The sequence below is a fragment of the Hippoglossus hippoglossus genome, chromosome 24, assembly GCF_009819705.1.
Source record: "Hippoglossus hippoglossus isolate fHipHip1 chromosome 24, fHipHip1.pri, whole genome shotgun sequence".
NCBI classification, from domain to species: domain Eukaryota; kingdom Metazoa; phylum Chordata; class Actinopteri; order Pleuronectiformes; family Pleuronectidae; genus Hippoglossus; species Hippoglossus hippoglossus.
Genome location: NC_047174.1, coordinates 9,629,263 through 9,645,777, shown reverse-complemented (window position 1 = coordinate 9,645,777; position 16,515 = coordinate 9,629,263). Strand labels below are relative to the sequence as shown.

Below are 16,515 nucleotides of genomic sequence, written 5' to 3'. Positions count from 1 at the left end.
TCTCTAACAGGACAGTGGTACAGACCTGATGTTGTGCTATTAATTGTATACTTTTGACTTATTTAAATATGTTTTAATTCACACTATACGTGATGTTTGTTGGATTTTAGTTCGTGATGTACAGTTTGGTGCTTAGCAAGTCACCGATTTTGCCGCTTTTGTTCGGGGGACCTCCCCCCTCCCTCAGCCGCAGTGGTCCCTCCCAGCAGCGGCAGCAGCAGCAGAAGTTAGCCGCCGCTCACTGCTCCTTCTCCGGCTGTCAACCAGAGGCTCAGCCGCTAGTTACCGCCATGTTGTCACGGTCCCGGTGTGCTTACCGGGCGCTGGGCCGGTCCCTGTCAGCGGTGAGCCAGGTAGGAACGAAACAAACACCGAGCCGATATGTGTGTTAACTCTGAAACTGCTCCTGCTAACTATGACCAGACTCCACCGGCTGTGTGTTAGCGCAGCGCCGGGGTTAGCTTGTTGGGAAGCGGGGGCCTTTAGCCACAAGGACACCGACACTGACCGCTCCACCCGCAGCTCGGCTCTGTCAACACGCCCTGAACCGTCTCCCACAGACTACCGTGACACTTGAAAGGAAGACTTTCATTTCCAAACAGTTATTGAACCTTGAGCTTTAACCAGGAAGTCACAACAAACTGGCTAAGCTAACAAGCTAAAAGAGCTCTGTGTTGATATCAAGCTACGAGAACTGTTTTTGGGGTGTTTTACGTGGCAGGCTAATGTTAGCATGTTCCTGCTGCTTGAGGAGGTGGGTGACCTGTCAGACATGTGTCATGTTAGACATGTGTGTGCAGAGAGGGGACCACATGGTTTCCTCTCACATGCTCAGCTGTCTTCTTCTCTCTGCTGTGGTCAGGTAACCAAGCTGAAACCTGATCACCAGAGAGAGAACCTGGTTGGTTTGTACTTCTGCCATTAGGGTGTTGTCATCTGATTATTGATTGCAGAAACATAAGCACATGTCACTTTATTATGTTCACATTTAAAAGCTAATGCCCCTTAACACAACTCTCCTGCAGTCAATTATTTTTCCATGGATGTTGCAATGTTCAGTTAAATGTAAGTGTTTTTAAAGGTGTTTAGTTAAATTCACTCATTGCTTCTGTGGTGTTACACCCTTGCTCCTATAAAGTGGGATACAGTGGGTTACCAGTTTATTTGGAACACCCAGGTCAAACTCAGCCTATCTTCATGTTACGCAGGCGATGATTCAACTTGTTGGTCATTATTGGAGGTAAGAGTTAGTGATGCTGTTGAATAGTACTGCTTTTCAATGAATTCTGTGCACCCTAATTATATCAGTGAAGGTAGACGAGAATAGATAACAGAAACCTCTCAACCTGTATAATTTAATGCAACAGCACCAGAGACACAGCCTTAAATTATCACTAAGCTGAATCAGCACGTCTAAAACACAGTTTAAACAAACACAGATCATTATAACCATCATGAAAACATACTTTATTGCAGGACCGTTGTTTTAGACTGTTGCAATAGTTTGTGTAAAATAATAAACTGGCAACTAAGTGTATAATCGGGGCTGCAATCATTATTTTAATTATTGATTAGATAAGTTTGAGAAAGTGTAATTTTTCTTGCATTATTGCTTAAAGATTGAATTTGATCAACTGACCGAATAATCATTTCATTGTAGAAATGTCAGGTAGGTTTACTGGAGCCAGAATATATTGCAAAGCAGCTGTTTTACTCTCTACTAGGTCACAACCATTAACATGTCAGTAGATTTAATGGCACTAAAGAGTTTAGAAAATCACGTGAGGGAATCCATGTGGAGTTTTGACATTGAAAAAATCACTTCAAGAAGACTTAACTCAAAATAAAACTAAATACGCTAGTGGTTCATCAGTGTGTATAATGTAATCTCTGCCCTTCATGGTACGTAATTGACACCAGTTGTTCTGGAGAGGAAAAATAATGGAAACTCAAGAGGCTGCATGTCTGCCCATGCTTTTGATCCATTGTAGACATTTTGGTGTGTTTCTGAGAACTCCACCCTTGTATGGCATCCCACATCCATTGGTACAGGCCAGGGTCACGTGCAATTCCACTTGAGAAGCAGCAGCCAGAACTCAACAGCCTGCTTCAAACAAAGGCCCAGCCCTCATTACACCCACACACATGATTCAGAGCGTACAGTAATTCAGCACAGTTAACTCTCACCAGCAGCTAGCATCAGAAAATCCAGTGTTTCAACTCAAAGATCAAGAAATCAGAAAAGCCTTTTTTAAAAGCATGGTGCACTGCATGGAAGTTTTGAAAGTCAGATTAAGGTGATAAGTCTTTTGTTTTGTGTCTGCACAGCCAGTATTTACAGGTGAATGAGTGCAGAAGACTTGATGTTCATGCATGTCTGTTTACAATCATACTGGCCAAGGCTGCTGTGCTACAGCAGATTAACTAGGTTCCTTGGTGTTCAGTTAAGGAGAAAAGCAAGTTCTGGTTGGATGCTCACTCATTCATCTTAAATGTATATCATCCAGTATAAACCGGACAGAACTCACAAATTGATATTACTTTTAACAGATTTCTCTTTTTCTATCCATTCAGGCCAATAATGTCCTGCACAGACAAAGTGTATCTGGTGAGTATATTTATACACTAACTACGTAGACCAGTCCTTCAGAAATAAAGAGATATTTAAGCTATTTTCAGACCTCTGGAAAATGTCCAGAAAATGGGGTACTGTCATTTTCTGGAGTTTGTCTTTCATATATGAAGAACGCAGCTGGAGATTTTCTGTGTCATGTGTTCCCTACTACTGGAAAACTTACAAAACATTCAGGTGAGGTGCGGCACCTGGGTCGAGCATGCGGAAGGCAGGACACAGGAAGTTTAAATTTCGACGTGAGATGTTTTCGTTTACAGCACAAAAACACTGCCTCCTGAAGCTCGTCTTTCCAGGCTGACATCTCTAGCGCTCTTCTACGTGTATTACACATCTTTTTTATCCTGAGATTCATGCATTTGAACGCATTCACGCATTCAGAATGCATTTTCAGTCATCATACGAAAAGTCTGTAAGGTCATTACCATCTTCCTGGGCCCTAGATAAAAAAAAAAGAGTACAGATATCGAAGTGAAGGATTTTGTTGCCAACTTCAACCAAACACAAACATTTGATCTTCCCTTTGTAACCTACGTGTTTTGTTCTGCACAACTACTGTGAACTGCACAGAGAGGCTGTGACTGAACAAAGCATAATTGCTGCTATCCAGTATGACAGGGACTTTCAGCCACTTAGCATATGTGAGCAGACAACTGAACTGAGGGGAAAGTAATGAAAACAGGATGTGTGACCTTTTTTAGAGCACACGATCATTTTTACACAGGGATTATGAACAGTAGTAATGGTACAGCTTTCAGATGAATGCAATGTCTGCCTTTGCTATGAACTGTTGTGCTACTGTGGAGTATTTGAGTTTAAACTTTGTACTTGAAGTATTTCAAATGCATGCTAAATAAATGTTGAAAATTAACTACTGAATTCCTTGAATACATTTTGTCTTGGAGAATGTAGTCTGAAAGTTATAGGTGTGACATGTACATGTTTTGAACCACCGTGTAACAGGTGAAATTCTAACTAGAGACCCCTACACGTTTTTAAATTAATGTTTGGATCCTCATTCAGATTGATGGAGAAGACAAAACTGCTTTTGATAGTTTTTAATAAATCCCACCAACTCAGTAAATATTTACAGAGCATGCAGACTTAGCAAATGTTGAAATATTACAACATGCAAAAAATAGGATTACAAAAAGAAGGCACAAACATGAAGACTAAATATCTACACATCTGCATAGTCTCTGTGGTCTTGGTTCAGTCCAATGCTGTGCTGGTCGAGTAAAGGTGAGCGGTGATCTAGGAGTGGCCCTCTTGTGCCTGTGTGTCCATAGGGATAGGGGCTGTGGTGGGATGTGTGTGGTGAGTGGGGAGGTTGTTTCCAGAGCAGACAATATGCTGTACCAGTCGCTCAATATTGTCAGATAAGCGGTCCATTGTAGAAGACCAGTGACCCATGGTTTGAACAAAGTAGTCGTCTGTAGCCTCTAACCTTTGCAGCAGTCGTCTTTTAATGTCCAAATCCTCCTGCGTGACACTGTCCATGACGAGTTTCCTCTTCAGCCTGTTTCGCCTGTAGCCACACAGGGAAGCACTGAGTCTCTGGCATGGACTCCCCGCAGTCTCTGCAGACCCATTATCCTCTGCAACGCCATCTTCGCTGGGCAATGATGATGACCCACCATACGCTGAGCTGGTTGTATCCAGGGCCTCCTGCACGTCCTCGGTCTTGATGCCTTCACTCAATACCTGCGTCACCGGAGATTCTCCCCAGATGGAGTCACACAGCTCAAAGTAGAGCAGGATCACTCGCCCGTGACCACGCTTTCGTCCAGAATCAACCGCTTGTCTGTACTTGAATCGAATGGCCTTGAGCTTTGTGGTCAACTGTCCTGTGAACACATAAATAACACAAATGTATTAGTTCTTTCTTCTCTTTTATCCTGGAGCACAATTAAGCTGCTTTCAGACATGCTCTGAACTCCAGAGAATCTTGTGAGAATGCAAATGCCCAAGTGAGAGCCCAGGACTTTCTCTAAAGTATCTCGGGCCAGGACCCTAGTAAAAACTCCGGAGAATGTCCGAATGAGCCCATGGGAGAAAAAAAGAGATCCTCAGCAGGATTCACCGCAAGCGATTGGGCGTGTTGATGTTTCTAACATGCCCAGACGCAAAAAAGAAGAAAACAACTATCTCAAGAGGGGGAAAAAGGGTGAAGGACTTGAAAGACAATGACAAATAAGTCCAATTTTGGTGATAAGGGCAATCACTGGTGTTGATGTGCTGTAAACAAAAACATGTGCTATTGACAGCGGTATATCCTGCATTTGTCTGCTGCACCACCCCTCGCCTGAATACTCCAGATATTTCTGTGTTGTGGTGAATACGTCTGAGTGGAGAATCTCCTGCTGCACTTTACATGTTTAAAAGGCAAACTTCATAAAGTCTGATTGAGCCCACTTGAAAAAACACGGGACATGAAAAGGCGGTGCCATACACATAGAAGACCCTGATGAAGATGTCATTAGAGCATTGACCTTCTGATCGCTGGTGTGGATGCGCTGTAAACAAAAACATGTGATCTGCAGAGGACTTGATGCGGTACATCCTGCCTCTGTCTGCTGCCCCACCCCTCATCTGATCCACTTTGGAGTTTGCATGATTGTGAATGTTTTTGACTAGAGAACCTCTTTCTGCGTTGTTCATGCGCAAAAGGAAAATTCAGGAGAAAGTCTGAATTAGCCCATGTGAAAAAACAACAGGAGATCAATCTTTCGCAGGATACAACGCAAGCGAGTGGGGCGTTTTGACGTTTCGAACACGTGACAGTTCATGAATTCACGATTAATTTTTTTATTTACCTCTGACTCGGCTGTTTGGACGCAAAAAATAATAACAAAAGACAAGAATACAAATGTCTCAGAATGAAAAGCGGTGCTGTACACGTAGAAGACCCTGACGAAGATGTCAAGAGGGCTTGTTGTCAAACTGTCACCGCTGGTGTGGATGTGCTGTCAACAACAACATGTGATCTCCACAGCAGAGTTGATGCACTAACACCCTGCTGCACCGACCCTCATCTGAAACCTCCGGAGACTCCCGTGTTGTCATGAACGTGTTTTGACTGGAGAACCTCCTGCTGCGTTGTTCGTGATGTGAAAGACTAATTCCGGAGAAAGTCTCGACCCCATTCTGCGGACATCCTCCGGAGTTGGTGTCCGAAAACGGCTTTGACATCCAAGCGTCAAGAAAACCCCTCCCCCTCTCAAGATGAACTTTCCTACACACGAAGACGTTTATAAACACGACCCGTATGTTCCAGTGACGTGAGGCGCACATACCTTTAGTGAGCTCCTCTTTCTTATGGGGGAACTCCTTTCCAGTCGCCATGGCTTCCTGTGACGACGGATAATACTCCCGGTACCGCTCCAGTATGTCGCCATATTTGCTCTGCGACGACTCCCAGTCGGTGCTCTGCGCCGCCATGGCCGCCTTGTACTCCTGCGTCACTTTCAGCAGCAGCTCCACCTCGTCGTCGGACCAAGAGAAGAAATCCCGGATCTTACTTTTCGCCATCTTCTCGTTTCTAGCCTAGCTCTGTCTGCTGCTAACGACCAAGTACTTCCTGTGCGCACCGGAACGCGCGCTCCTTCCTGTTTACGCCGCTGTGCGCATGTCCAGTGCGCTTGGCAGGCGCGTTATGGACGTGGATCAAAACTGATCCGCTGTCAAAACGTCCGTGTGGACAAAGGAAAACGTAGTAATATGTGTGTGTGTGTGTTTGTACGGTGTCTGTATTGTTTCTCATGAATAAACTCTGAGTGTCTCACCCGAAGCACTGTGCGTAATGCTTATGAATGACCGAGCTGCCTGAGGAGCGGTTCACTGCAGCTGTCACACAACTCCTGTCACCTGTCATGTGACAGATTTACTGTCTTCTTCACCTTTCAGGCCTCTCTGTCTGCAGCCGGCTAGTTTACAGAAGTCCGCAGATGTAAGTGCCTCCTCCCACTTTCACACTTTTCTGTCAATGTCCCTCAGGGGGACATGCATCTCCCTTATTCATGTGTCATAACTGAGCTGTCAACACTACATCTGTATGTTAGTATTGTATTGCCTGTACTTAAAATAAATTTAGTAGTGAAAAAGTAAGTCAATAAATTGTTCTAAGCATTTGTTTTTCTCTGCTTTATATAATTTTTAAGAATATGAATTATATAGATATACTGCAATGATATACATATAACAATAATATATAATTACATTTTTCATTTTCTCTATTTTATATCATTTTAAATTGATTGCTTTTTATGTTTGGATAAATATAGATATTTGAAGGGATCCTCGGGAGCTGAAAGGAGCTAAACAGCTGAAAGATTATTCAGAAATATAATTGACCATTATTTGTATCCCTCTAGTTATTTGTAGAATAAAATTCTTTCATTTGTCTAAAAAATAAACAGGCTTGCTTTTTTCTTCTTCTAGATGTCAATTTCCATCACCAGTGAATGTCTTCCACATCAGATACTTCAGGACATCAGCTGTTCACAGTACGTACTGAGACAGCTCTCTGCATCTTATCTTAAACTCAGCTCTGCCCAGTGTTGATTTTACTGTAACACTTGCTTTTGCCTTTGTTCAGGGGATGATGTCGTCACAGTCAAAACTCCTGCATTCGCAGAATCTGTTTCGGAGGGAGACGTGAGGTGGGAGAAAGGTTTGTATTTGTATAAGACTGTGAAATATTATCAGTGTTTCACACATGTCAGTCTCCTGTATCGTTTCATGAATGTGTCAGAAGATGAAACTGAAAAATTGTTTCTGCTTTAGCTGTGGGCGACTCAGTGACAGAAGATGAGGTGGTGTGTGAAATTGAGACGGACAAGGTACGGACAAGAAAGAGCATCAACCTCAAATCAGGATTATTTTACAACAACAACATTTTAAAAGATGATGTAAAACTTGTGTATTTTGTTGTTCCAGACCTCTGTCCAAGTCCCGGCTCCAGCAGCTGGAGTGATTGAGGAGCTGCTGGTTCCCGACGGAGGGAAGGTAGAAGCAGGAACACCCCTCTTCAAACTGCGGAAAGGAGGTGTGCTTAACTGAACATCAGATTCTCATTTTATCAATGAACCAGAAAAACTTGGCACTATTTAAATGCTGGTTCCAGTCTACACAACATATTTTGTTAGTCAGTAACATGAACAACAAAATAACACACTCTTGATAATTCAATGTGTCGACTAGACAGTTATTTTATTTCATGTGTGATTCCTGGCCTTGATAAAATACAACTTAAATCAATCACTGTGATTTAAAAGATTTACATCTTCGATAAGAATGTTAAAGCTGATGCTACAGAATTAAATCATTTGTAACTTAAAACATATGTAATAAAACAGGGGTTTGTTTGTGAAGCAAAGACAGGATCTGTTTTTCACCACATTGTTAACTTTGAACTCTGTAGTTGTGTGTTGTATTAGTATAAATAATATAGACAGTGTAAACAAAGTCTAAACTGTATTGTAAAGTGACTGAAAAGCCGAAGGTTTACAACCAAATTTAAACAGATAAAAAAAATGTATTGTTTCACGACAGCACAATGAACACACTGACACACATTGTATGTTTTGTGAATCATTTCTACTTCATTTTTCCTTCTCTACGTCTTGTCTCCTCAGTCGTCGCTGCCAAAGCCGCCCCAGCTGCAGAAGCTGCAGTGCCTCCTCCTCCACCACCTCCTCCAGCTTCAACCCCCACAGCCATGCCAGTGACCCCAGCGCCACCACAGGCTGCCCCAGCAAAACCTGGTGTGTTTCCTTCTCCCGCATATAAATCTACTGATAGCATGTTTTCATTCTAGTGTGTATAAGTATGTATACGAGTGTGTCACTACTAGGGGTGGGTACACAAATATGGTATAATAGGGCTAAATGATTAAAGATTGTAGTATTGATAAGTTTTGACATTATCTGTTCTGCTCTCGGTACTGGAGAATTCAGAAAATTGATTTTATTTATTTCTGCTGCGTAATTTTATCTCACCAAATTAGTTTATGATTAAGATGCATTTTGGTCAGATTTATCTGAATAAAGGATTTTTGACAGTCTTTCATTTTTAGCCTGCCTCTCTTTCTCTCTGTACAGTTTCTGCCGTCAGAGCTGCTCCTGCACCTCCAGCACCTGCTCCTCCAACAGCAGGAGGCAGAGGAGAAAACAGGGTAACGCATGTTTTGGTCATGGCTGCCCAACAATGTAAAAAACATGGATCACAGATCATTTTGTTCTTCAGGTGAAGATGAACCGTATGAGGTTGAGGATCGCTCAGAGGCTGAAGGAGGCTCAGGGAACCTGCGCCATGCTGACCACCTTCAACGAGGTCGACATGAGGTGAGACACAGGAAGGATCTAAAGCTTGGCCTCTCAGGATCACAAGCTCGATACAAAACAACCTGATTCACATTTCATGGCAGAGGAGTGTGCACTCCAGTGTCACATGTGATCAAGGGGCATATTGATACTTTTCCTCTGTAATATCATCAATTTTCCTCAGCAACATTCAGGAGATGAGGAAACTCTATAAGGATGCTTTCCTGAAGAAGCACACCATCAAACTGGGTTTCATGTCAGCGTTTGTGAAAGCTGCAGCACACGCTCTCACTGACCAACCTGCTGTCAATGCTGGTGAGACAACACACACTTACTTACAATGTGTTTTCTATTACCTGAAATTGAATTGAAGTATTACCATAAAGCCAAGTGTTAAAGTTTTTAAATTTTCTGTTTTTTACTCCAGTCATCGATGATACCACTAAAGAGATCATCTACAGGGATTATGTGGACATTAGTGTCGCCGTGGCAACTCCAAAAGTACGACCTTTGACTCTAAACTTTACATTCTTGTGTAAAACCTGTTGCCGTTTAACAGTAAAAGTTACATCGTGTGCATGTTCAGGGGCTCCTCGTTCCAGTGATCCGTAACGTTGAGACCATGAACTTCACTGACATTGAGAGAGCCATTAACGCTCTGGGAGAAAAGGTAAGAAGCCTTGTGATCAACAGCATCCTAAAAATATTGTGTCCTATTAAAGCTTTGTTTTTAACTACGATGACAAAATACTTTGTGTTGTTCACCTCAGGCTCGTAAAAATGAGATCGCTGTTGAAGACATGGACGGAGGCACTTTCACCATCAGCAATGGTGGCGTGTTCGGCTCCATGTTTGGGACGCCCATCATCAACCCTCCCCAGTCCGCCATCCTGGGCATGCACGGAATCTTCGAGCGACCTGTTGCTATAAATGGCCAGGTAAGAACACAGGGACACCAGTTTATCTACTGGGTCAAGAAAAGTTGTACTGGTACAAAAGGCTCCAAAGAGTTATGAAATGTATATTTGCTTGTTCTTTAAATGTCACACTATACAGAACAAAAACCAGGAAGTCCTTTTTATCTGCCTGTACAAGCAGTGGCTATACATACTAAGCTGGATCTACTGGTTTCCTATTCTGATTAACTCAAACACGAATTAATAAGAAAACGTCTTTGTGCTGTGGCAGGTGGAGATCCGGCCCATGATGTACGTGGCGCTGACGTACGACCATCGACTCGTCGACGGCAGAGAAGCCGTCACTTTCCTGCGCAAGATCAAATCCGTGGTGGAAGATCCACGACTGCTGCTTCTGGACATGTGATGTTTCTTCCACCGCATCGCTCAGCCGCTTAAAATGAACTCCACTTCACAAACCACGCACAAAACGCTCTACACAACCACTGTCATCTTTTTAAGTGTTTAGTCAAACTCATTGAGCTTAAATACGCTTTTTTATTTATAGAGATTCATTTGAATTATCCGCCCCTCGCTTAAAAACAAAAAAAGTTTAGAAAAATAGTTTTTCTCCAGTCACGTTGACATTACATGTCTTTGTTGAAGAAAACACACATAAGGGTGTGTTATTATGCCCATGTGCTCTTCAGATGGTCACATGTGTCAGTAGATTAACATTAGCAGTGTCCCCGTCTTGGTTGAATACAATTTCTTTCCCCTCAGTCACAGTTGGCTGCAGGACTTTCTCCCCTGTTCCCCAGTCGATGCTCCTGAGCCACTTTTTCCACCGTCGGGCCGAACGTCGCTCCCTCAGATGAGTTCAAGATGTTTTAATGTTAACACAGGACTGAAAGATTTCCTCGGTTTGCTGCGAGTCATCACCAGTAGCTGCCGTCTGGAAAAAAGGATCAGGAAACTGGGTTTTTTTGTGTATGGAACTTGTGTATATCAGTTCCATACCTGGAAATCCATGTTGACTGTCTGACGAGTATGTGTGTAGAGGTGAATGAGTTCAGTTATATTCCTGCTTCGCACACTTCAATCCTGTTCTGCACTATATTCTGTTGTTTTTTAAACTTTTCTCACTGCCCTCGAAATCTAAAGTGTTGATCAGACTGAATTCACTGTTCATCTACAGAAAACACCAACCAGACACTATTTCTTTTTTTACATATACAAATATATGTTATGTTACTTAATGGGCTTTTCGTTGGGGGGGGAGAGTTCGAAACGCACAAGTTGGTTTCATGTTTTTGTGTTTTATGTTCTTGGATCTTTCCCAGTGCTATAATTTACATAAAATACGTGTATCTATTTAAAGAAACCATTTTAACCATGAAACATCTCAAGAGTTTTATTTAATAAAACTTGTCTTGCACATTTCCTCCTCTAACTTTGTACATACATGTTGTGTTCCTATTAATTCTTTAATAATTATCTCTCACTGAAACTTAATTTTTTTGTCATCTTAAGGTTCCAGATTTAAAGATATGCTGTAATCCTGCTTTAGTAGAATTATACATTTAATCCCTTTTGGTTTTAAACTTTTTTCTGCGCAAACAAGACAGATCTCATGTATTTTCATATCTGTGTATCATATCTGATTACACATTCATTGATACTGACCATAATACTTATTTCAGCCAAGCGTACACTGCATCAGAGAAACTTCCATCTATAAGTAACAGACTTTGCCTTTTTGAACAGAACTCTGAAATATGACAACGGCAAAATAAGAGAACAACAGGAAGGCAGGGTTCTTCTCCTCATCGATCTCGTCTGCAGCATTTTATCTCGTGCCAAATCTATTTTGCTGCCGAATCCTCCGCTGCAGCCGAATCCTGCGCCAGAGCCCAATCTTCAAAGCCTCATTAGCCGGCCACGCACTCGGCTCCCGAGAAGCTGCAGCTAATGTGATCATCTCTGACAAAGTCTTAAGGGTTGCACGGCCCTTTACGCCACTTCACAGACACAGGCTGGAGTGTGTGCAGCTGTGTATGATCCCCCTTCACTATTTCTGTTTACTTTAATAATCACAGGGGGACAATGGCTCCTAATGTACGTCTTTGTTTCTCTGCCAGCACCTACACAAATGTCTGAGCAACACTGTTTGGAGGAAAAACACAGGATTCATAATGAGAGCACACAAAAAAAAAAACTCCAAACATTCGATTAGCATGAGAATACTGGAGGTCCTAATGGACCTGAATACAGCAAACAATGATACAAGGCCTCCTCTAATTTAATTATTTACTTTTATTACTGCTCAAGATTCCATTAGCGCTTTCCACATGATGGTAATTGGCAGCGTGTGCCAGCGGGTGCAGAGATATCTGAAGGGTTCATTGGCAGGTTTTTGTCTCATCTGCAAAATTTGGCCAAATCTGTGAATTTCCAATCGGAGCGCTCAATAAGACGTGGGGTTTTAAGTCTTTGTGTCCATTCACATGAAAGATGGCCTGTTAGAAATTTGGCAGTGAGCTGTTTGTTTTCATTAAACCACATCAGAGAGATCATTTACCTAAATTATTCTCTTATGTTTTCTCTTTTAAATAAGCTAATTATATCAATGTCATTATATAAAGCATCACATTTCAGATCAACTGGGGGAAAAAAAGCTGTTTTGATGATACAATTACTAATGTTATTAAATTCTCCATTTAAACTTTAACTTTAAATAGTCAGATACAGCATATAAACATCTTCACATGTGTTGGCAAATGTTCAGCTCTTGTATGCATGTGCAAACTAATATTAAAATCCTGTTGTAAAAGTGTGCTGGAAAATGCATCACCTATTAATGCAGACAGGGACGACATTATTTTTTACAGGTTTAACATGTTTGGAATTTTCACGACAAATCATTATTTAACTTTTTCTGAGTTCATGTAAACAAATTTAACATCACAAATGTTGGTTTCTGATTTTATTGAGATACAGGAACAAGGAGACACATCACGGTAAGAACTTGCTTCATTATTTTCTTACAGACACTCTGATTCAGTTTAACAACTTCAAACAGCCTTGTTATGTTTTGTTTAATGCAAAGTACGAGAGAAGAGATTTCTAGTTTATTTTGATAAATGGGAAAGTCATGTCATGTTGTAGGGCACAATACACAACTTAATTGTGCCGGATTTATTTGTATTTTTTTTAATATAAAGATCCATTAATTATTTCCTGGGAAGTCTGTATAAATATACATTTTTTAAAAAACACCCTTTCTCCCAATGTTATCAAAAGTATCAAAGAAAATCCTGGATCTGCTACTTTGTCAAATTCATAATTTCTTTCTAGGCCCATGTCCCATCGTTTTGTGGAAATATGCTCAGTAGTTTTTGCTCAGCTGTGATGTGGCTAACTAACTGACATTGGATTTTGGTTTTAAAATGTTCTATTTTACCAATGATATCATCGTGTTAAGCTGTTTACTCACGACACAAAGAATGTATGCATATGAAATGGTGTATCATGTCATACCATGTCATTGTCAGATGATGGCACTGTTGGATCTCACACCTTGAGATTAATAATCCTGCTGTGCTGGGCCTGCATAAATGTTGCTGACATGCATATTCATAACTGTGCCGTTTCCTTTACAGGCCGAAACAAGCAGCCTGCATCTGGCCCTATTCTTCTCCTCTTCTCGGCCCTTTGATGTGGACGCCAGCTCCCTTCTTCTTCCTCCTCTTGTTCTCCCCTCATACCTGAAGATTATTTTTGGATGGAGCGGAGGAGGCTGTGGCCCCCGTGGCCCCCGTGGCCCCCGGCCGCACACACAGCTGGCAGAGCTGAGGTGGGTGCAGCTGGTGGGTGTCAGAGGTTCAAGTGTTCACACTGGACACGAGTGGGTTGGGTTGAGAAGCACAGGGGGGGGGGGGGCGGTTGTGATGTCAGTCCCTCCTCATGGGCACTGACATATCTTTTTATTTGTACTGTTGTGAGAGTTGTGCTGGTTTACAAAAGTAATTGTGCAGATGAAGAACATTAAGATATGAATAATGACTTGAAACTTTCATCTGAAGACGTCAGATCTGTCATATTGTGTCCAGCTGCTCTGAGTCTGTTTCTATGACGGCTCAGCAAACCGACTGCAACAAAGAGAAACGGCCAAAATACAAAGTCAGAATTACATTCATGCGTGACATTTAACTCAAGTTCCTAAATGGTTATGGGTGATTTGTGTGGTATCAAGTGATTAAATCACTTCACTGTAATTTAAAAGGAGAGAAAACATCTGCACAACATCTGTTTGTCGCTCTTTTTTCCTGCTCTACAAAAAAATGTGTTTTCCCACTAAACCAAAGTAGCATGAAATATGTATCAAGGCTTTCAACCCTCATGATAATAAATCTGGAACTAGAATGTCACTCAGTGGAGCGCCAAGGCCCAACAGTCCCTTTGTGAAACCACATTTAAATTCACTAAATCTGGAATTTCATTTGGATTTGTACCAAATTGCAAACACTCATAAATATCAGTTAGCTAAATAGTTAGGAGTTATATTTCATTAGGATCCATGAATTATCCGTGGAGAAATTGGTGAAAATATCAAAAATAAAATGTTTTTAAAAAGTATTTCTGGATCTGTCCCTTTGTTTCGACACACCAAAATGTTCAGAATTATTTCTCGGCCTGTGTCCCGACATTCCACCAAGTTTCACGGAAATCTGTTTGTTAATTTTTGCGTAATGTTGCTGACAAACAAACCCATGGAGGGAACAGTGGTGTAATAATCTGCAGGGTTAGACTGGGGTTCAGTGGAAAAGCAAGTTTTCTTCCTAATGTTTAAGACTGTCCACACTGACCTGATCCTTCATTGACCTGTAGATTATAGTGGCTGTGCAGTTCTTGTCAAACTTCCTGATCAACCTGTTGCTGACACCACATCAGCCAAGCATCTGGCAGCAGAATCATCGAAACCATTTCCTATGGGAATAAAGGTAAATCATTTCAAATTAATATAATTAAATAAGGGGTAACTTGCACTTTTAAATATCTACTTAATCACAGTGGTGATTAGTTACAAAAAAAGTCTTGAGAGGTAAAAGACTTGCTCACTTGAGAGTTTGATGGATTTGATGTAATTATTGTCTGTTAGGGTGCAGCTGGTTGTTGGAAAGATTCTGAAGTAAAAACATTCAGTTGTTTTGGAGATTTAAAAAAAGATGAATGTAATATAAATAGATCTGTTTTAGTGACTCTTGCAGATGAGAGGGTTTTATCTATACTTTACATGTAAGTAAGTTTAAAACTGATGAGAGTTAGAGTAGTTACCAGACTCTGAATGCTGCTGTTGGTTTGAAGCATCTCCATTAAATAGCCTGTCCCCCTCGGGGCTGGAGTGTGTTTAAAACTATTCACTTCTCCTGTAGATGCCCTGGAGAGAAGAGGTGAGGTGTTTAAAGACAAAGCATCCGTCATCATAACCTCTGAGGAGGTAAACTCCCCTGTCAATTTGTTTGTTGTTGTTTTTATGTACACAAGATTACACACAAACTACTGGATGGATCACGATGACACTTGGTGGAAGGATCTGTATCAGGGGATTTTCCTTCACTTTTTTTAACATGTGGAGATATTTTGGTTCTTGGACATTTTCAGTTTGAATAATCAGCTGCTCTTGATGAAAAAGAAAAACAGGCATATTTAAGGGACTGATTTCTATGAGTGTGTGAAATTTGGTGCAGCTTGGTTGGATTTAAAAGGCCTGTTGGGCCTTGGTGGAGGTCTGAGCTCCTCTGAGAAACATAGTTAAACCGTGTGGTCATTTTCACCCACCATCCGTCTCCAGATGTGTCCCACTCTGCACCACTGTCCTGGGTGGAGGTCTCCTGCTGCTCAGCCTCAGCCTGTGGACAGGACTGTGTGATCCGACGACTGCTGCTGATCTTCCACCTGGTGGAGCTGCAGAGTTACACTGACCTCCAGCTGATCCAGTGACTGAGACGAGGTGAGTCCACTGACCTGCTGCAGAAATACACCATGGAACCACTTTTAATGACAGATACACTGTGTTTATATGTCGTTTAAAGGTGCACAGACATTTCAGGACAGACATTGGCCACTGACGATTTGCTGTTAATTTAACGATGAAAGGCAACTGTTGAAAAAAAACAACTATATAGAAATTATATTTACTGACACTCTGGCCTTTAAATGGACATTAACTGGGATAAAAAAAACTAACGTTGTCCGGGAGTTTAACCTTTAAAGAGCATCGAAACATTAACAGAATAAAATATGGACAAATTATCAATAACATTAGTTTTCCAATAGCTGATAACGAACCAATCAGAGGGTTCGATCACAATGTGTGAAGATTAACTGATTTGTCGGAGCTGAAGCAGACCGTGTAGTTCACAAAATGTCCAGTAGAGGGAGCTGTTGACCGTAAAGTGTTAATACTAATACGGTTTATTAGGGGTTAATTCAATTTTTTATGAAATCATTTCATAGTCTTACGATACAGTTTATTGAGGCCTCCTTCTTTTGGTGTCTTAAAGAACATTATGGCAAAAGTCATATATTTATTCATTGACTTTTTTCATCATTATTAATTTATCAAGTTGTTAACAAATCCTAACAAATTAGTATTGATCAT

The 16,515-nt window shown here is 41.3% G+C and overlaps 2 protein-coding genes across 2 annotated transcripts; one reads left to right on the top strand and one right to left on the bottom strand.

Annotated features, from left to right (window-relative positions):
• Positions 1–189: 189 nt before the first annotated feature.
• Positions 190–11,294, top strand: LOC117757959 (dihydrolipoyllysine-residue succinyltransferase component of 2-oxoglutarate dehydrogenase complex, mitochondrial-like). Its single transcript, XM_034579190.1, has 15 exons — positions 190–353; positions 2,575–2,608; positions 6,539–6,581; positions 7,073–7,137; positions 7,230–7,304; positions 7,418–7,473; positions 7,571–7,679; positions 8,269–8,397; positions 8,734–8,807; positions 8,879–8,976; positions 9,140–9,270; positions 9,383–9,456; positions 9,542–9,625; positions 9,726–9,893; positions 10,144–11,294. The coding sequence occupies exons 1-15, from the start codon at positions 291–293 to the stop codon at positions 10,276–10,278; spliced, it is 1,338 nt and encodes a 445-aa protein (XP_034435081.1). The 5' UTR covers positions 190–290; the 3' UTR covers positions 10,279–11,294.
• On the bottom strand, positions 3,676–6,515 carry LOC117757960. The gene is made up of 2 exons (XM_034579191.1): positions 5,929–6,515; positions 3,676–4,479 (listed from the first exon to the last, which is right to left on the bottom strand). Exons 1-2 carry the CDS (start codon positions 6,161–6,163, stop codon positions 3,887–3,889), a joined length of 828 nt encoding a protein of 275 aa, XP_034435082.1. The 5' UTR covers positions 6,164–6,515; the 3' UTR covers positions 3,676–3,886.
• Positions 11,295–16,515: the final 5,221 nt, after the last annotated feature.